At 37.2% G+C, this 22401-nt stretch overlaps 1 protein-coding gene across 12 annotated transcripts in view; it reads left to right on the top strand.

The window, feature by feature from the left end:
• The window catches only part of PTPRM (protein tyrosine phosphatase receptor type M), a 451289-nt gene that overhangs the window by 370471 nt on the left and 58417 nt on the right, over positions 1-22401 (top strand). For all 12 annotated transcript variants that reach the window (XM_042839780.1, XM_042839781.1, XM_042839783.1 and 9 more), the window contains one exon: positions 19478-19565. In XM_042839780.1, the coding sequence (XP_042695714.1) occupies positions 19478-19565 (88 nt within the window). The remainder of the gene's footprint in view (positions 1-19477; positions 19566-22401) is intronic.

Here is a 22401-nt window from a genome sequence, read left to right on the forward strand (position 1 = left end):
GCATTGCAAAATCTTTCTCAGTTTCTTCTGGAAGGATTTGTAAGCGTGTGCAATGCCAAATTGGAGCAATAAAAGAAATAGCTTTCGAGTCTCACTGATTGTTGCCAACTTGGCAGAGAGCAGAACTTTTGAAATCCAGTATCCACATCTGATAACTCCAAATAATTAACACAGAGGTTATGCATTCTTTTCAATGGAAACCATCAGCCTTTTTCCTCGTACTGCTACCTGATGTTTTACATGTATGTACATGCCTATTCTTTTAGTAACCCACAGTCACATATTGTTCTGCTATTTTAGCGTGTGGAATCTGTTGCACTGTTATTCTCCAGCCTGCCCAGTCTTCTTCCCCTTTAGAAGACACAAGTTGAAAAACAGTCGAGGTGCATTAAGCAGATTTCTCTGAATCTGTTTTACTCTGTCTGTTAGGCAAGTCATTTTTGCTGCATAATCTTGCCACCGTGCTTTTGATAGTATCGCATCTATGCTGTGTACCTTTTGAAATTAGGATTTAGTTTCAGATTTAGTCAATCTATGTGTCATTATGGGTTATTGAACACCACAGTAGGAAACTAAATGAGGCCACTAAGCTTCATTTCACTCATAGGATGAGTTTCCAGGAGGAAATATTCCAGAGCAGCCATAGCACTCACAGTCTGAGGTGATGGGTTAAACTTCATAAATGCTTGTGACAAGTACAATTCGAAAGAAATTAAAGTTTTTGAAGCTATATACTGCATATTTGCTCCAGACTGATTTATTAATTATTCAAATAAGGCATTGAATATTTGATCAGAATCTGTAATCCCTTCTTCAGTTAACATATTATTTACTTTTGAAAATTGCTGATGTACCATACTTTTCCCACTGGACAGGCAAAAATGAATTGGTCCAATTTATGTGCTCAGAGTAATATATTGTACTTTAATGTTAAGGATATTATTCATTATCTCCTGCTCATATAAGCTTCCTTGCCTCCTTCATATTTTATTATTGCCCTTTAAAAAGACATAAAAAAATCAGTCATGTAGTTATTCCATTTTAAATTATGCAAATGATGTTAAATGCAATTATAATCTATTCTTTTATTAATTATAAATACACCCAGTGTGTTTTCTATGGACTGTATTTTATTCACTGCAAATAATTATGCATTTTAGTCTATTGCTGGTTTCACGACTAGATCATTATTACTGAATGTTTGTAAAGCATGAGGAATACTTTTCAAATCAAGTTAGCATAATTTAGCTATTAGGAGTTTTAATTCAGCATTGGTTTATCCACAACATACCTAAAATATGCATAATTTTCTATAATGTATTTGTTTTAAATAAGTTAAAATAGTCATCATGAATCTTTTAGGAAATGAAAATCTGTATTCTTGTGTACTCCATGGCTTCGTATATCGTCTAAAGAAGTTTATTGTCTGCAACACAAGGTTTTTTCTTAAACGTTTCCTGCAGTGCTTCAGGAATTGTCCTGTTAATGGAAAAAATGATTAGCATTTTCCAGCAGGAAGGAATTTTTGGTTACAGCATGCTGATTTGATGGACACGGGAAATTCTGTGGGAAACGATAAGCCCACTGCAATTGTGGTGGGCCATAGTTGGGCATCCAGGCAGGTTGGCAAAGACTCCTTCCACCCCACTGGTTCCCTGCCAGTGTCTCCATCCATCTCCTGCATGCTTCAGTGAGATAGCCGCTCCCCTGGGTGCTAATCAGGGCACAAGCTGGGCAATGCCAGCACATGGGTTGTTGCTGGATACTGCTGTTCTCCATCTGTTTGGCTCTGTCTCTGTCTTACTAATAAGTGGGTAGGAAGCCCTGTGTCCTCAGCCGCTCATCGGAGAGGTCCTGGCTTGTCAGCCAGTTCTGAGGAGATGCAAGAAAGGAAGAAAGATGAGGATAGCAGCTATGGAACAAAACTGGCTCCTGAGCCAAAGCTGGTGAGAAAAGTGGAGTGTTCATGGAAATAAGGCAGCTCAGGAGGTGGGCAGAAGGAAGAGCAGGCAGTCTTTGGGAACTTGCTAAATGCTGTCAGAGATATTCAGTATTTCTAAAATGACACAATAGCAGCATCAGTCATGTAGAATTATTGGAGTTAGTGGGTTTGCAGCTTGATTCAGGACTGATGAAAATTCCTAGTATTGACACTTCTTCAGAAGATTGAAAAAGGATATTTTAGACTTACAGCGTGATTTGGAGCCCAAGGCAAGGGAGGACCTTAAGGATGAGCTTAGGTTCAATACATTTCAAACAAGTGTAAAGGACTGACTCAATATGCATTCCTTTCTGTTCTGTATTTTACTGTTCACCTAAATGGAAGCAACACTAAGGTTTTTGTATACACAGACATCAGACAACTAATGGTTTGGACATGTTCATGCTGCAGTGGCAAAACCTGAATGTCTATCCACCAAGACAGTGCAGTTTCTTCCCCCTCAGACCTCAAAAAGTTTCGTGGTTGACAGTGCTGTGCTTTGTTATATGGAAGAAATGAGTGCCTTGTGTTTATATAGGGTTAAAATGCATCTACCTAACTGAGCCCTAGCTTCCAGGTGCCTGGGCAATTATCTGTTACTATGTAACAGTAAAGAACTGAAAGAACTGTGTGTATGTATATATACAATATATAAACAATATATATTTATATTCATGAGACAAGCCATCTCCACTTGCACGCCACATACCGAAGGGGTAAGGACCTTCGTTGATGAACAGGATGAGTTCAAAAGCAGACATAGCTGAGACTGTCTTTGCTAATAGAGGTAGCTTGCAGTGAAAGGGATATTATAAACTGTACTCTTTTTAGTAAGATTATAAGTTTTTTTGTCTTTATCTTACTCAAACAGGAACAGGTTTCCTTTCTGAATGCCTCCCAGTGCTTGCTCTGGGCTGGTAGAGTCTCAGTGAAGCGTTGGTTCCTGACATAATCATAAAGTTGAAGTATGTGATTAGTCTGAGTGAAGGTAATGGAAATACCTTACCTTTGATGCTTAAATACTTGTCTGTATTACAGAACTTAGAGTTTTGAAGTAAAAAAATATTACCATTCTAATTGTTTATGGTAAATGCCCACACGTTAGTGAAGGGCAATAAACAACAATAAAGCAACAAAATTCCTGCATGGCATAACAGAATTTGAAAAGGTAGGATCAGATTTTGTGTCTTCCACTAAGGAAGGAGTACTGAAAGCAGCCACCTCCAACCCCTTAGATGAATAGTTAGGAAAGAAACAAAATGACGTAAAGAGATGGGGAGGGCTTGCAGTGCAAAGCTCTTTTTAGATTTGTGTGTCCTTCCAAGATCCTCTGAATCTTAGCAAGACTGTCAAGTTAAGACGTGCTTTTTAATCTTCAGAAAGACTGTGTACTCAGTTCCTCAGTCTATTATGATACTAGCACTGCTCTTCAAAGTGCCGTCAGCCTTTTACTCATTGCTAGAACAGTTCAGTGTGATGTTTGCATGAAGGATATTTCAGCTCATTGTCCTCTGTGTTAGGCTGTGGTATCAGCTGTGCTTTTGTTCGGTTAGCCTTGATTTTTATCTGTGCCTGTTTCCATTTGTAATTGGACAAAATGACTACAGAAAAACTAAGTATTTCTGGTTTGTAGTTTTGCTTGTTCACCTTGTTTGCACTTCAACTTCAGCTTTTATGCTCTGTGTAACACTGTCAATACACAGCTTCTGTAAGGTTGGTGTAACAAACTGCGAAGATTGTGTCAGTGAGGAAAACCTTAAAGTGGCACAGAGCCACTTTATCAGCTCCAGTACCAAGTCTCTATCTTGTTTCCAGGAGAGTGAAATATCACTTATTCCTGGCTGCTCTAATACCCCCCTTAGGATATTCTGAGACGTGCCAGAGATCAGTGTTAGGTCTGCAATGCTAACAACAATTATTCATGATTTCTTATAATACGGGAAATCGGGAGCACACAACAAGGCGATTATGCAGCATGTCTAAGGTGAGCAAAAGGAAATATTTTTCACACAGCACATAATTGCATAGTGGAGCTCACTGCCTCAAGTTGCTGTGGAGCCAAAATTATAAATGAGTTCAAAAATGGGCTAGACAAATTCATTGTTAAACACAATGACTGTGTGCAGTCTCTGGCTGAGAAAGAGATTGCTCAGGAAAGCCATTGATTGCTAGAAGTTAAGAGGGTACTGTGGGGAAAGTCTCTCTGTTTGCTCTTTTTTTTTTTTTTTTTTTTTGGTAAACATCTGCTACTGGACTGTTGCAGAAAGAACAATGGCATGTACGGACCTCTGGTTTGATCTAGCAGAGCTGCTAACACCTATGAAGAAGAAAATGTATCAGTGATACTGTAAAAGCAAAGCAAACAATGTGAAATGTTTTTGTTTTTGTTTTTGTTTTTAACATACTATTAGTAAATATTATAGCCCTAACATCACTTTATATTGTAAAGAACACAGAGTTCTTTAAGTTAGCCAGCTTACCCATTAGTTCTTCACTTCAGCAACTGTCCTGCTTTTGGACTGTGAAATGCAGGATGATGATGCTATAAGGAAAAAAAGGAAAAAAGGAAATTCCCTTGCTAAAGAGATTTTATTTAAAATGCAGGTAACTCCTACCCTGAAGCCTAATCTTGAACCTGTATTCTTAGCAGTGCCTTATTCCACAAAGAACTTTGTTTGCATTAATTAGGTGCTTTCAAGTAAGCAACGTTACTTACAGTGGGAGAGTCTTACATGGACTTGGAATTTAACAGATTGAGCTTCCAAACCACACAAAACCATTTGCTTCCATTCTGTACTGGAACAAACATTTCAACAAACCTAGTATCTTGCTGCTTTATTTTATACACATTTCAGTTTTACCACTGAGTTTTTCATTGTCTCAATCTTTTACATCATCACCAGCTTGAATTTTTACATTTTGATGCATATGTTGTAAATTAAGTCTATAGAACCAACAGTAGGTAGAACATAGAAAACTGCTTGAGTCCAAGGAAAAGTCATATAAATTGCTCATGCTTTTTGTGTGTTTAATTGTAGTTCTCATTAGAGACTGACATATTTTTCCTCCATTTGTCAGGTCTTTGCACAGCAGTTGTGTTTGTTTTGCTAGTGTTTACTAAGCATGTGTATCTCTGCCACACAAAGGAAGCTAAAATAGTCTATGCTTTCTGTTGCATTTAGAGCTGCTGTAAGGTTTTAACTGCTTTTTAGATTGATTTTTATTTTTGTAATGAAGACTATGTTATTTTTAAGACCTTTTTCAAAACACCATCTTTCTTCCATAGATGGATCTTTTTCATTGCTGAGGAAGCAGGATGGCTTGGCTGGAGAGAAAATAAGTTTCCTGTTGACATACCTAGGAGTATATTTCCTTTTAGCTCAAGCATGTGGGATTACTTACATTTCTTACAAGGGATCAAGTTGGATCCTTATAACATAGCCCTGGTCCAGGGGCCAAGAAAAGAATGAAAATAGTAAATTTTTGTCTAGCTGGATATGGGCACAAAGATCCACTTGTGCTTGCTCAGTTTTTACCCTGACTCCCCAGGAGTGCCTCCTCCAATACCAGGAACCTTCCTGACAGATAAACTTGACCTTCTGCTCCGTCTTCTCCTATCTGTGGGGACGCCATTCCTCACTTGCTGACTATCAGAAGAGGGTAATGTGAGAACATCTATTGTCCCATAGCTGTTGCAGGGATATTTGAAATCACTTATGTAGTGTGGAATAGTGATCGTAGAACCACAGACTATTCCAGGTTGGAAGGGACCCATGCAAAGGAGCACATCTGAGAGATTTGTCCAGACACTTCTTGAACTCTGGCAAGCACAGTGCTGTGACCACACTATGCACATTTACAAGGTATGCCACAATTTTTGTTTTTCCCTGCTTGGACCAGCCCGTCCCTTCTCTGCCTCTATCACCCATGTTCTGCAACTGCCAGCTCTTTCACCTGAGCATGGTGGACAGGACAGTTTGGGGAAAGTCCTCCTCCCTAATACTGGGAAAAGCAAGGAGCAGGAGGTAGACTACATGCATGCTTTACTCCTTGCAGCCAGCTGCACTCTTCTCTTTCCTCCAGAAAGACAGTGAAGCAATTATGTTGACAAGGGGGCCAGAGTGTGGAAACTGATGTCAGAAGGAATTTTACTAGGGTGGGAAATTCTGCGTCTGTGGGATTGAGGGAGAATAAGGTCATCTGTTCATGTGTCCTAGTTCCCCAGTTTTGCAGAACAGCAAGTCCCATCATCCCTGGAAACATGACAGTGTAATCTAGAAGGCTAATAGTAACATGGTTTTTTTAATGGTATAACAAAAGATTTGAATGCTGCTACCCATATGATGGCTTTAGAGTGCAGGAACCATATGTTGGAGTGCTCAAGGTACAGCAGCGATGGAAAGAAAAGCAAAAATAGTCACTTTCTTATTTCATTGGTGGAAAAAAAAGGGGTGGGAGGAAGAGGTATTATAGAAAACACTATTTTTACTGTCACTAACAGGAGCTTTATTTTAAAAAGCAGAAAATGCATGTGCATAAAGCAGTGAAGTACTCAACTCACTGTACAGTTCTCTCCATGCCTGCAAATGCTTAGGGCTCTTTCAATGGAAAACAGGAAAGTTCTCTTGGTTTATGCCAGAATTCATTTGATCTGATGTCAGATAAAGTATATTTTAACTGATATGGCAAGTTCTGATACCAACTATCATGACTACAGTAAAGTTACCAAGAATGATAATATCTCTACCCAAAATGATAAAAAGCAAGCAATGTTTATTTTGGGTGTTGTCTCACATACGCTTTTACACGTAATCTTATAGAACTAAGCCTCAGCTTACAAAGGTTGATGTGGGACTAGGTAGGGAACAAGAACACAACATTGTACCACTACACTGACAGGTTTTCACTAAGTCCAGGAAGTTTGCAATTACTGAAAGATTTCCTCTGGAACCCTAAGTGTTGTTAGCAGTAGGATACTGTAAGTGCGGCCAAAAAACAAGAGTTTCAGGTTCACTCAACCTGAATCAGTTTTACTATTTTTTACTATCTTTACCATTCCAATGTCACGGAAGCCTATCTTGTTTTGGAAGACAAATCTTTTATTGTAACTTATGTTGGGTGGTTCCAGGGCATTTCTAGGTTTAATAAAACTTGTGAAATTATTGTGAAATAATATGCAACTCCAGAAGTATTCATTTCCCAGATTCCCCAGAAGAGTCAGATGCTTCCCTACATCCTAAAGTTTCATACTGATGGTCCTTATAATGAGTTTTTTCAATACATGTCATAAAATCACAGAATCTCAGAATGACTTGAGTGGAAATCAACCCTCTGGAGAATCTGGCCAATTCCTGCAGGACCACCAAGGGCAGGGTGCCCAGGCCCTCATCCAGGCAGCTTCTGAAAATCTTGGAGGAGTAGACCCCACAGCCCCTGGGCAACCTGTGCCAGTGCTCCGTCACCTGCACAGCACAGAAGTGCTGCCTTCTGTTCAAAGGGTTTCTCTTGAGCCCCAGTTTGGGCTCATTGCCTTTTGTGCTACTACTGTGCACCACTGGAAAGAGCCTGACTCCCTCTTCTTGCACATTCCTGTCAGGTTTTTGTATGGATCCTGAGCTATCACTCTATCACTGAGCTGTATGGTTAGCTGAGCTATCACTTCTCATGACTGAACATTCCCAACTCTCTTAGCCTTTTCTTACAGGAAAAATGCTCCAATTATTTCATGATAGTAATGTTCCCTTTCTGGACTCTCATTAGTTCGTTCAACTTTCTCAGGAGGGAGAGTCAACTCTTTGAAGGGGTACATAACAGTAGGACAAGGGGAAATGGCTTTAAGATGAGGGAGGGAAGATTTAATTTGGATATCAGGGGGAAGTTCTTTACAGAGAGAGTGGTGAGGAGCTGGAACAGGCTGCCCAGAGAGGCTGTGGATGCCCTGTCCCTGGAGGTGTTCAAGACCAGGTTGGATGGGGCCCTGGGCAGCCTGGTCTAGTATTAAATGAGGAGGTTGGTGGCCGTGCATGTGGCAGGGGGTTGGAGATTCATGATCCTTGAGGTCCCTTCCAACCCAGGCCATTCTGTGTTTCTCTAATTTATGGGGGAGCCAAGCACTCCAGGTCTGGCCTCACCAGTACTGCACTGAGGAGGAGATCACCTTCCACCAGCTGCTGGCAGTGCTTTGCCTACTACAGCCCAGTAGTCTTTGTGGCAAGGGTACATTTTTGAATTATTCATCCGCATGTTCTCCAGGTCTTTTTCTGCCAGGATGTTTTGCAACTGGGTAGCCTATAGAGGTGCCTAGGATTGTTCCCCCCAGGTGCAGTACTTGGCACTTCCCCTCACTGAACTTCATGAGGTGAGACCATTTCTCAGCCTTTCCAGGTCTCTCTGGTGGCAGCAAAACCCCTAGTGCATCAGTCACTCCTCCCAGTTTTGTTCCATATCCAAATTCGCTGAGGGTGCAGTCTGCTGCATCATTCAGATCATTGAGATGTTAGACAGATTTGGATCCAGTGTTTAACATCCTAACACTCCGGCTGTACATTGTGCAGTCTATGTCCTCATTAGAAGTCTAGCTGGCAAGTCTACTCCCTGCTGAACTGAGGTCTCTGGATCTCACAACAGTAAGTCTTCGTGTGTTGTTTAAAAGTTTAAATTACTGGGACTTCCACCAAGGCTCAAGACTAGAATACTTAAGTATTCTTGTCAGTATAGCTCAACCTTCATAGTATTCTCTGGTTCTTCTGGCAGAATTTGGCATACAGGCTTGAACAATGCTTTTATTAATAAGAGTCTGGATAAATATGGACCTCATTGTACAGCTAGTGATTGGCTTAACGAGAGGCAGATGCCTGGAATCTTTGTATTGTCTTATAAGGGAAATATTTATGTAGAGACTCCAATTTTTAAGTTTGGTTTTATAGATAGATGTGGAGAATAAAGGCATCTGCTGCTATTCAATAGAGCTTTTATAATGTTGGCTTGCTTCAATTAATCTAGCGTGAGGCTGCAATGTATATAAATCTTGAAATGTCCACAGACAGTTGATAAATTGCTGCATTTTGCTCAGTTTATGCAAAAGAGAAAATGAAGAAGCAGATTGGAAAAAAAAAAAAAAAAAAAAAAAAAAGCCTGCAAAATTATAAGTCAAGTCATTAAACCTCAGTCTTCTTTATTGAAGAATTGTTTTGATACTCAGCAAGATTAGGTACTGAACAAAAGACTGGCTAGGGGACATGTATGCAAGGATTCTGCGCATCAGGAAAAATTCCATAAAATAATGTCACCAGTGTGATCGAAGTTCAGAAGTGTAATTATTCCTTTTCTGCTTTTAGAGCTGTGAATGTAAACAGTAATTTGAACTATTTTTTCTGTGACTGACATTTTATTTGTTCCTTGAGTTTCTTACTGGTTTTTGTAACACATCTGCATTATTACATGGATTTCATAACTTTTCTATTTGCATCCTTACTCCATAAAGAACTCATGATTTCACCATATAGTTTGCTTGAAAAAAGACTGTCCTGTAAAAACAAGGGCAATCGTTCCCCTTCTTTTTTCATATATTTTCAGTGAATCTTACACTTGGTTTGTTATTTTTCTAAAACTGTACTGTTAGTGTAGAGAGAGACATGCTTGTTGCCTACCTGCCCTGTACATAACTGATGGCACTCAAATTGCCAACTCCAATGTTATTGCTGGCTGCTGATGTTTTTCTGTTAAATAGAGTAGAGTAGAGTAGAGTAGAGTAGAGTAGAGTAGAGTCGAATCAAATCGAATCACCAAGGTTGGAAAAGACCCTCCAGATCACCCAGTCCAACCATCAACCAATCACCAAGAGTTCTCGCTACACCATGTCTCTCAACACAACACCAAACGCTCCTTGAACACCTCCAGAGTTGGTGACCCCACCACCTCTCTGGGCAGCCTATTCCAGTTACTTATTTCACTACTCCATTACTTATTTCACTGGCAGTGCATAATGAAAGAAGGAAAGAATGGATGTTATGTGAGTGACAAACAAAAAGGAAGAAGATAAATTTGCACAGGAGTGTTGGGAGGTATTCATTGTATTGTACAACAACATCACAGGTTCAGATAGCTTCTAAATGCTCTTTCAAAATTTCTTTCTCAGGCATCAGGAATATACCAGCTGATTACATATAAATACAACTGGATGTTGCAAGTGATTTGTGGATAAATGCTGTAGTTAAACTGTAATTTGTGTATAGTATGCTTGTACTGATCCAATGGCAAAATACTTGTACCACATACATGATGTTAGATTAATGATGTAAAATTGGTCCTCAAGTGTCAGGCTTCAGGGACAGCAACCTCTTTCCCCTCCTTCATTATTAACCCAGAGAACTTTCACATCGCTTTATCTGTTGGCTGAGTCTAGTCGTTTTGGTAGCTTGTGATCTCAGTAGATCTCGTTCTCTAGAACAAGGAAAATACTGGACTAAAAGTCAGCCTTCCTTCAGTCAGGAAGGAAGAAGTTTCTTTGTATATGCTAGCAAAGAGTGTATTTGCAAACAAACAAAGCAGACTCCAAGGCACCAGACTTTCCTGTAAGGAGCAAATAATGTAATGAACCAGCACAATAAAGTGCTATCATTTATTTTTGAAAGGGCACTGCAAGTAGACCCTTGTTATCTATTTTAGCTTAGCCTAGTACTGCTTATTTCCCTTGAAATAAGGAAGGGGGAAAGTGCTATCTTATCCACTGGGAAAAACAACAGCATGCAAAAGTTTGTGTTCTATCTGTGCACTGTATGGAGTATTTGGACTTTTATCTTGTAGCTTTCCAGTATGTTATTGTCACTCTTTAAGAAAACTAAAACCTTATTAGATGAGCTTTGTTTCTTTCTTGTCTTGTGTCAAAACCATGCGAACTCCAGTAGCCTAGATACGCTCTTGAAAAACCTCAGGGCTCACTTAGTGAGCAGATTCTGAGGGGATGCTTTAACTCTTTTGAGAGTTTAGATCAGCTAACCTCTTGATCAGTTTAGATCAAGTTGTACACTACAACTTGGATGAAGATAGGAGTTCTGCTCAGTTTTCAGATTCAACATTTACACTGTTTCCTTTCTCCACATGCTGTTTTCTGTTACTGTAGGGAATTTTATTCAAGGCTTTTCCAATTGTATGGTTCTAAATCAGAAGCAGCAGGTCTATGCAGAAGATTTTAAGATATTATCATTTTTTTTCTGCTTGGGTTGCTTAGTAATTTAAAGAGTCAGGCAGTTCTTGCAAATTCTTTGCTTGGCTTAGAGTGTCTCAATTGTAGTGATTTATTCAGGTAGAAACAGAAAAAAAAATACAACTGGTTTCCCTATAAAGGTATCAGAAGTCAACTTGGTTATTATTTTTGTATGTCCATCAATTCAATGTTGCTACCCTTTCATTAGAAATATTCTTCAGCAAGTGGATGACCGACGTGCATAGGTATTAAATAGTATCTGCTCAAGTAACATATTTACTCTGTAGAGTAACTGTAGCATAAAGAGTAGTGTCCTGGCCTGCAGCACTGATCCAGTCCTTTTGCCGTGGAAATAAGTATTCCCACGTATTTCACAGATAGTTTCTTGGAATCCTTAAGCATTGTTTTATGCATCATGTAGAGTAGGTAGGCAATGAGCAGAGTATTCATTATCAATCACTACATAAAACATGAGTAAACAGGAAGTTATGACTACTGCAGAAATCTTACTACATACACTAAATGCATACTGTTCTATTTTGACAACTGAAAATATTTCCACTTCTTTCTTTTCATCCTTTTTCTCCTTCTTCTCCTTCTCTTTTTTTCATCCTTTTTTCTTTTCTTCATCTTTTTCTTTCTTTTTTGTTATGCTTTAAACCAATTGCAAACTCAAAAAAATGAAATAGTTCTTCCCTACTTTTTCCATAGCACAATTTATTTTTATGTTCTGCTTTAATAACATTTCATAGCTCTTTGAAACTGTTCCCTGGAGCAACCTTTTATTATTTGTGAAGTAAATCAAACATCATAGTGCTAATTTTTTAGGAGGAATAACGGACTAAAGTCAGAATATTTAAATCTTCAATTGATGTTCTGAATTAAATTTTAAAGCACACAGAAAGATCCAGAACAATGTTCTCAAAATTGTACAGCACCTAAAAAACACATTCTGGAATCCGCGTACTTGCTCACATTTCTGTGTGTAATAGAGAAAATTAATAGGTGCTGTACTTCTAAGTTCCAGATTGTGTTGTGTAAGGAATGCTTTGCTTGGCATTAAGGTGCTTGAAGAATATTTTGGAAATGTAAACCAAGAAGAGATGCAAAAAATCAAAAGCATACTTTTTGAAATTCTAGTAGAGTAGCAATGCACCAGAATACAGCCTTCCTTATCTAAATGTTTGTAACTCTAAACAGAGGGAAAGGAAATGCAACTAAACTGTGAATTTGGTAGCAGCTCACCGAAGTGCTGGGTAATAGCTACTCCTCTATTATTAGAGATAAGGTGTCCTCTAACAGAGCAAAGTAAGGTGACTTTCTGAAGATGAGAGCCAAAGAGGCGTAGTAGTAGTAGTAGTAGCAGTTTCTTTAATTGCCGTGAATTAAATCATACTTAGATGAATGGAATTGTACCTTGGATGCCTACATTAGCTCAGAGTTGGTGTGCCAACTTGATATATCTTAAGACTTATTCCTTTTTGACATCACTTAAGCTTTATCATAGTAACCAGGCTGAATACTTTCCTTCTATCCTAATCATTTGAGGTATGCATATGTTACCCTTTCAAACATGGTATAAAATTTAGTTTAGTATTTCTCAAAATAATAATCTACACATTCAGTGCACTGTGTAATCTTGAGTCCTGGTACTTTCTTTGTAAATATTTGTATCTTGTTAAGTAGGAATTCTCATTAAGATATAAAACAACTCTGTACCATCTTTTACTTGTGTGGTGTGCAACTGACACATGTAATTGCATCCTTTGGAACAACATAGGGAAGAGGGAAGGAGATAGATTTAGTGAATGAAGCGGATAATTTTGTTCACAAAAGGATGGATAGTGCCTTTGAGGTGATCAGTGTCTCTATTTCCCCCGAAGAGGTTTCCTATCAAAGCATTAAAGTAGTTGGTATTCAGTGGAGCTGAGGAGGTATTCAGTAGGTTCACTTTATTGTTTTGCAGATGTTACAGTCATGAATGTTGCTCATGTTCATTGTCTTCTTGAAAACTTACTAGTATAATAGTTGAGAACAAAACATTACATTGCATAGTGTTAAATAAGTAGAAAGAAATAAAGAAATTTACTTATGAAAATGGCATGTGGTGCACATGAACACTGTTTGTTAAATCCTCCAAAACCAGGAAATCTATGTTGATGAGGTTAAATAAGCACTGCTTAGACCAACACACAAGTTAAAAATTGTGTACATTGGTACATCCTGTACATTGGTAAAAGTGCAAACACGCATATTTTACCCAGAGGATCCTTCCTATAAAAAAAGGATCATAAAATCTCATCAACATACTTTATTTTCTGTTGAAGATAAATCAGAAAGATTAATGAGGTTAAGTTATTGCTATCTGGTATGCCAGGGAATAAGTTTCAAATTAGAATTTTAATTGTGCATTCTATTGCAGTCCTCTTACTAATTCACATTACGCCATATTTCTAAAATCTTTCCTTATTGGGAAGTCCTGAAGTATTTTAAAGGAATGAAAGTAATAGAGTTTTTAAAACTTAAGCAGATAGAATGGAAATGGCTCTGAAAGCCTATAGAATCTAGGTTATCTATCAAATTTTTAGACCGCTCCATAGAATCTTTAAATATTTATATTCTTCCTATTTAATCACACAAATGAACTTCAGGTGTAGCAGTGTTAGATACCAAGATAAGAAATTACATCAAGAGATCTCATAAATAGGTTAGTTTTAAAATTACAAGGCATATAATTCCCTGTTATTAAAAAAGTACTCCATCACACTTGCTTTTCCAGCAAAGGAGATCAAATGACAGTGTGGTGACAAAATGGACTCAGGTACAAAAGCACTTCAATCAGAGATATATACACAATTTGTACAATCGTACAAATTAAATCTTGCCTGTGAAAATGGGCACACCAATGCAACTAGTACCATATTTTGCCTAAACACTTTTTTTTTTTTGTCCTTTTTATTAAAACTGGAGTTGGTAAGTCATGGTGCAGTTGGGGAAGGAGGTAACAGTTCCCCTTCCATTTCCTCAGCATTTAATGTGAGCTGTGACTATGAAGTTTAGTGCTTCAGAAGGCCTGAAAGACTTTGCTTTCCTACTCTTTCTCTCTTGTGTTCTGTAGACTAACCCAAATGGAACTGAGAAGAAAAAGGCTGTTCCTTACCTTAGGCAAAACTTTATGCCAGCATTTATGAATCCATTAGTTCATGGGCGTTTCTTTTTTCCCATCAGTTTAAGGTGTCCCAAGCACATGAAGGAGTTACAGTCAGAATAATACTAGAGAGTTGCATCTGCTTTAAAACTGATTTGCACCTTAAATCTCACACTCAGAAAACATTAAGTAAACTACGCCTATTTTACCAGGAAATTTCTGATAGAGCAAATATAGGAGATAACATTAATAATTCTTTTTGCAATATCTTTATTTTTTCTTTATTTTTTCTTCCATCTTGAGACCTAGGTTACAGTAACAGACCTGATAAGTGCTTTAGAAGTGCTGAAGGGAGTTTACATTGATTAGATAGATTTTCACAATGGCTCTTGCTAAAGGCAGTTTTCAAGGGCATAGGAAAATGTTGAGGTTTTTTTTTAATTGTGTTACTTGAAAACTGGACGTAAGTCTCAGTGATTGAAGCTGACAGAAGAGGAAAAGATGATGGCAAATATATTCTCTGGTGGCATGCTGTCATCCACAAATGTTTTCAGTGACCAAAGCAGTGACAGAAGTATGGAGTGCTGATTTCAGAGGTTGGGTTGCCATCATTGCAGTCATCTACCACTGCGCACCAACACTTAGGGTAATCAGTTACGTACAGGTGATGCAGTTTCAATGATAAAATCTTTTCTCAAAACGACCAGAAGATTAAAAAAACTGTTGTTTCACAATGTGGACCATGTCTGCAGATTTCTTTAATGTAACAGTCCAGCGATTCTTCCTTCTCAATTCCTTAATAATTCAAATCCTCAGTTATCAGCAAAATGAGTGTGATGATTTCACTTTCCTGTTGCAAGATCCATTTGATGTTTTAAAGTAACAAGAACATCCTCCAGTGCCTGGTATTTTGAAGATTCTGAATAATGAAAAACCAATGAAGTGATGGATTTACAGACCTTATAAATCCTGCAGTATTCATTAAATGAGCCTGGAGATCCTTGTCCTGCAAATACTTATGGAACTGCTTAAAATATAAGGTGCATTTATTAGGGTTTGTAAATGCAAAGAAGAGTCCAACACAACACTAGGATCTTAACTCAGAGTTTAGTGGTTGCATTTTTTCCATCCATGATATCTACATATAAACTGTGCAGAGCAGCAGTAAAGTGTGATATATATTTAGGAAAAAGGAGTGATGGATCTTCACTGTCCAGTTCAGGGCATTTCAGCCATCTGATTTAGATGCAGCTCTAAGTATCTGTGGTAGAAACGTAAGTTTCTGAAATAACTAATTCATTTTAGACAAGGACCTCTATTAGGATCTCCACTAGTTGTCTGTTCTGGCCTAAATTAGTGTGTAATCCAGAGACATTTAAAATTAAATAGGTCAAATTATTCATGTTGTTAAAGTACATCTCAATCTGATTGTTTAGAAATAGCAATGGAAAAATGACTGTTATTGGTGGAGAAACTTAGAGCCACTCAGGAAAATCAGCCACCAAAATTGACGTAATATAAAGTCATAATTTTAAAAACAGATCTACAGATGAGACTTAAGATTGTTACAGAGTGAAATATGTATTTCTTTGTTCCTGTGAATAATGTGCTTGTTTATTAAGTAGGCAGAGCAGGAATTGTGATGTCCTTAATTTCTCATTTCTCTGCTTGTCATTTTCTAAATGACATTGTAGGAGACTTCACTGTTGTCACCTAGCAACTATGAAGTATTTTTTTGGAAGGAAGAAATAAATGTACTTTTATATATGTCCCTTCCAATATTTTCTGTTCTTATGAATTTTAAATGAGAAAAGGGAATAATTTTAAAAATCAGTATTTGCAATGATTATCTCCATCTCTTTTTTGAGATATTGCAGTTATTTTCTAGTCAGAGGGTCACAGTGAATTAGCCCTTGGCAAATATTTAATTTTTAATGGAAACCACTGCTGCATTGAGTTAAAGCAAGTAAAAGCTTCACATTTATCCTAGAACGATCCTGCTGCTGCATCCATTGACCAGTTCTCATGTTGCATGTTCTGCAGTTCTGTATGTTTCCATTGTTCTCAGAAACAGTGTTCTTTCCTGATTATGGAAATGCATTCTAATAACCGAATGACAATAGATGTTGAATACTGAAATGCCTGCCGCAACAACAGCTGCTTTGAAGACTGTTTCATTTTCACATAATTCATGGGGGCTGGATAGCTAAAGTTTTGTGCAATTTGAGTTAAAGAAATATGTATTTAAAATAATTTGGGAAATGTCCTACACTCATTTTCAGTTCTCCATTGCCCTTGGTGAAACAACACTGTTTGGGACCGTATTTCTTCCTAATAGTCTGCATTTTTAAGAAACTTTAAGGAATGAAATAGGATGAATAGCCACAAAGATAATGTGTGGGCTGCTGTGCAGCAGCATCCCCAGAGAGTGATATGTCAGAAAAAAACATTAAAAAAAATTCTAGAATGAAAAATATATTTCTCAGAAGTAAGGAAAGATCTTGACAGATCATCTGTTATGAGGTATCTGCTCTCTTCTTTACTTGTGGGACAAATGGGATTTCTCCATGTAATTCATTGTGGATTATCGTGTTGCAGTTTGTGTAATGGTAGCACATGGGGAATTTAGGAAATGACACTCCAGCTGTCTTTTACAATAACTGTTTCTTTTTATGCTTTCACACTGTAATATCTTTTCCTTCAAATTATCCTTTCTGTACACCTCTCACTGAAATATGTGTGTGCATTCCAAAAAGAGTTTTAAAAAATGGGACCCTGCATAAAGTCTGTTCTCTCTGTATGATAGATTTTATTTCAGTCACAAACTTGTTGGTGAAAAAGAAAGAATAATCTGCATCTATAGTTCTTTTTCTATAGTGCATGCTTGATAAGGAAAATGAAGTCAATATATAGGAACTGAAAACGTAAATCTGTTTCCTGGTTTTCATTTTTGATATAGTTGTATTCTGACAAACAGTTTTATCTACGTTGAATATATATTGTTAAAAGATATTTTATCTGTAGGACTCGTTAAGCTTATCTTTGTTTTCAGAAGTTCCAAACAGGTGGGAGAAATTGAACCCATGTATTTGCAGATGAGAAGCAGATGAGCTGCCCAGACAAGTGCATTGCATGTTGTGTATCTTTCCTGAATTCAGTACTGTAAAATTTTTTCCCAGTTGTCTCTAGAGATTTACTCTTAATTGATTTGTTTAAAATAATTTTGTGAAAGTTCATTTTTTCTGGGACAGGGAGAAGCAGGGAGTCCCTGAGAGTATATTTGAGTCCTCCATATTTCAAGGTGTAGACTTGGAAGCTGTATTAGCAAGACTCTTTCTTTCTAATACCACATGTAATGGTTAGTGGATTAAGCTAGTAACCACTTGTTACACAGTGTCTTCTGTGAAGAAGTCTCTAGCACAGGGACTGCAAGGAAACTAGAATTGTCTGTATTTTCACTATCTGAAAGGCAAAATCCTGATGAAGATACTCAGCCAAGTTTTAGGTAGAACAAACAGTTTAGTTTTTTGTTCTGCCTTCTGGGGCTTTGTTGATGAACATTTCCATTAAAGCATTCAAATTCTCTATCTTGGTAGGTAACTGCATTTTCCAGAGCTGTATCCAAAGGCAGTATCCCATGATTAAGAAAAATATCACTAATAGTAGTGAAAAGTTTAACCATTTCAATTTGCAAACTTTAAATTTTTTTCTAAAGAAGTGCAGAAAACTATAGAGCAAGCAAACTGAAACCATTTGATACGGCCTCTGTTTTTCTCACGTTGCTCTGTACAAACTTCTTAGAATTAATCCATGTATTTCCAGGAGTTTTCAAATTGTACAATTGTATCAATTTAATGAAAATAGTAAATTTGTTTTAGATATCAAATGTCCCCATGTTTCATTGGCTTCAGAAAGAGATTGAGGATTTATTTTTACTTTTATGCTCTTTAATAATGGAATTGTTGGGATTTGAACAACAATGCATTTCAGGTATGAGGACAGTGTCTTCTATTTCATGGGCATTATCTGCTTTAAACCACTCAGAAAATATTGAGGTTCTGTGAGAGGCACAAGCTTCTTGATGTTTTCCCTTATCTTAGGACTTAGCCATTTCTGACTTCCGATACCAAAAAAAGTAGATAATGTGCTTTCATTTTCCTCTTGAATCAAAGATTAAATCGTACTGATCATTCCAGTGAAAAGATCAAAACATGAGTTAAGGCTGGGCATTGTCGCGATAGAATTCCACTGCTTCACTTGCCAATTAAATATTTTTACTCCACAGTGAATATTCCAGTATGGAATGATAGAATGCGTCTACATTAAATGAGTTAGAGACAGGGTGATGTCATGGTAGGCCATCGACAGGTGAAAATCAAGAAATTATGTAAATACTTGTGTCATAAACTTACTTAGTGCCTGTATGCTAGATTGCATGCTTCATTAATGCAAATATATATTTTTAGGACTTAAACTTTCTCATTTTTTATTGAATTTATTAACTACAGCACAGAGGTTGAGTGAATACTAGATAGATTATATCAGTCAGGAAATCATATCATTTTTATTCTCTGGCAAAAGATCACCTCAATGGCATAAGTTATGTTTTAGAAAAGATACATATATGCTAGATTAATTCACCTTTTTTAATGCCTAAATGTGTTTTGATGCATGAACTATCTGCCAAGAAATAAGTAAAACTTGGGGAAATGGCAAAAATAAAGCCTGTTAGTACAGTGTATAATTCTGCACCCAAATACTGCAACTCCAGCACTGATGACGAAGCTCTTTCTGCTTCACCTATGCGAATAAGCAGAACTACACAGAGAATTTGGATAGCACAAGTTGAAGATTCTCTGTGTTACAAGCATGCAACTTTCAAAAGATTCACAAACGCTTCACATGCAAATAATTCTTCATACTGTTATGCAAATTATTTCATGTCAAATTTTTGACTATATTTGGAGCTTTGCATAAGTACCATTTAAATAGAACTATGTTTTTGCTCAACAAAAGAATCAACTAAATGGTGCTTTAAACAACAATACCCATGAGTACTGTTTGCCTTTCTCCTTGGTTTATCCATAAGGTAACTTGCTGCATGCATTTCTTAGTGTCACTTTGCTTCCTTTTCCTTTTTTAGAGTTTCTTTGAAGGACAGTCTGCACCGTGGGATTCAGCTAAGAAAGATGAGAACAGAATGAAAAATAGATACGGGAATATCATTGCATGTAAGTGTTGACAACATAATTGTGCACTGTGTTAACTTGTCTTCGGAACTGGATAAGAGTGGCCACCAGCCTCTTGCTTGCATTGAGCCTATATTTCTTTTCTTCAATTAAGAACATAAAAGTGAGGGAAGAAGTTACATTTTTTTTGAGAAAACTGTCAGATTTAATGTATTTTTTCCACTATCCTACTGTATACCTTCCATTCTGTAATTACCATTTCATTAATGTAAATTGACATGCTTAACCAGTGCTCAGCTCTGACTGCTCCCACACTGCTCTTGGCAACTTAGTGGAAGAACAGTCATGGTGTCATCGGTTAATCTCTTGACATTGGGTTCTGGATCTTGAAGGAACGGACAATACTGCTGCTTAAGTATTTCTTGATAACTGGGACAGACATTGTAAGCTACCCTATTAACAGTCTCTAGGGAAAAAGACAGAATACATTTATTTTACTGTGAAAACTGCTAAACTTGATGAAGATTAGATACGCTGATAATCCAAAAACCTTAGTGGATGATCATTTGTTTTGATGAGCGACCCCTAAATCTGGCATTATGAGATTGCAAAATACTGTGGCAAAAGATGCTGTAAATGAACACCAAGTCAGAAAATAGCATGCAATTTACTGAAAAAGGAAATGAAATTTTCTAGGGAAATGTGAATAACATTATGAGCTGGAGCACATGTAAAAGGTGTTAACTAGTCTGGTTTTACTTGCTTCTCTGCAGGCAATCTTTAATGTGTAACAAACTTGCTATTGTGAGAGACGTAGCAATACGTTAGAAGGCTATCACCACTTATGTATAAATACTGAAGATGTAAAAAAAAAATTCCAAAGAACATTCTCTAGCTTTACGTTTACTATTCTTTTGTGACCTTCTATTTCCAGTCCAAGCCTGTGACAGTAAGTCTTTTAGTCATTGTTTAGCTTTGTTGTCTGCTCTCTAATGTCACTTTATACATTACCTTTCACTTTGACTCCCTTTGGCTGAAGTAAACAGGAGACTTACAGTACTGTATGTCTGAGCAGAGGAAGTAATGAGTAGCAAAGAGAAAGCAAGTAAAAGATATTAGATACACAAATCAATGGCAATTACAAGTAATACTGAAGGCTCTCTGAGAGAGCTAACGTTACTCTGATCATTTGGATCTCAATTTACTTTTCATGTCATCAGTGTTTGTCTCACAGAAGGAGTTAGTGGAATTGTTATCAATAACATTACCTATTTATGTTGCTATGAAAACATAGATAATGCAAATTAAAATTCACTGGAGTAAAGGGCAGTATCTTAAGGGAAGCTGAAACTGCCCACAGCTTGTCATCTGTTAAAGAGACATGGAAATGGAGTAGCTAACTGTTTAATTATGCTGTATGGTTTTCTGCTAATAAATGATTGCTTAGCTTCAAGTCTGAGAATACAATTTTAGTGGTCCACTTTTGAAAATCCACCCCACAGAGCTGTTTGAAGTATTGACTGTAGCTTTTAAAACATTTTACTAAATTGCCTTTTTATACTGTTTTTAAAGAAGTAAAAATACTGTAGATGGCTTAGATGCCATCAATTATATGATTATAGTGAAATGTATATTTTTTTTGTAAAAAGTTTAATGTAATTTTTTCCATCCATTTATCCTCTTTGTTTAAATTTTCCCCAAGACACTGCTGTTACATTATTACTTGTAGTCGTTATTGTTCTCTGAGGAAACTAAAACAAAAGCACCGAGCTGCAGCAGTGTATGAGCTTGTCAAAATGGCAACATGCTTTACATCACCTAAGTGATGTGCATTTAATTGGCTGTAGGCATACCCAACCCTCTGTATGAAAGTAACTACAGCTTGTGAGCCTCTGAATCAAGAAGCTGAATCATGACCACAGTCCAATGACCTGCAAGAAATGTGTTTCTTCTGTATTGAACACAGAAGGCTTTGTGCTTTCTCGTTAACAACTAAAAACAGAATCTAAGCTAAGAGAATCTAGCTAAGCTAGCAGAATCTTTTTAACTCAAGAAATACTTGGTGTCTGTTTTAATAGTGTAGAATTATGAATTTGTTAAAATCTATTGCTTTTCTACAGGAGAGATATTGAGGTAATTTCAAGATGAGGGGGGTTACGAATTTATCTTTACCTAACCAAAGATTGACTCAGTGAAAAGAGAATATTGATCACAGCTTTTAAAAGCAGCTAAGGATTTTAGCCGAGACATTTCGAAAAGGCTTGATTAGCAAACAATTAGCGAGGCATGTCCCAAAAAAGTGTCCTTGCCTAAGCGTGCTAATCAGCTGGCTACTCAAGGGGCTTGTTAGAGATCACAGGCTGCAGACTGGCGTATACATGGTGTTGGTAACATGAGGGGAGCAAAAGTGGAGGGGAGCAAAATCATTACCTGTTGCCACTTTCTACAAAGACAAAGGGATTCTAACATTCAATTCATTTTGAAAGATCAAGTGATCAGTGCACAATTGAATTTGATAGAGGGGTAACAAAATAACAAGCTGAAAAAGAGAATATTCAAAAGCTAGAAATTGTTAAGAGCAATCTGAAGTATATAGGAACAAAATATCTTCCAAATCTAGACAGTTAACCTAGAGGCTGTAGGTGGAATGTACATGTTGGAAGGATATGTGGTTTCTGTACCACTTAGGCTTATGCTTGGTGTAAACACAGGTATATACACAGAAAAACATTTTGTTGACTGAAGAAAATTTTCTGGTTAAGAAGTGCTGCTACACAGCATGGAATTGCGTGAAGTTCTCAAAGAAATTTAAAAAAAAAATTACTCCAGCTCCACAGCGTGTGGGTGAATGTTGGAATCTCCGTTATTTCCAGAGTAC

Source organism: Centrocercus urophasianus, unplaced genomic scaffold, assembly GCF_019232065.1.
Source record: "Centrocercus urophasianus isolate 14NV4802_14NV808 unplaced genomic scaffold, USGS_Curo_1.0 seq_11, whole genome shotgun sequence".
NCBI lineage: Eukaryota > Metazoa > Chordata > Aves > Galliformes > Phasianidae > Centrocercus > Centrocercus urophasianus.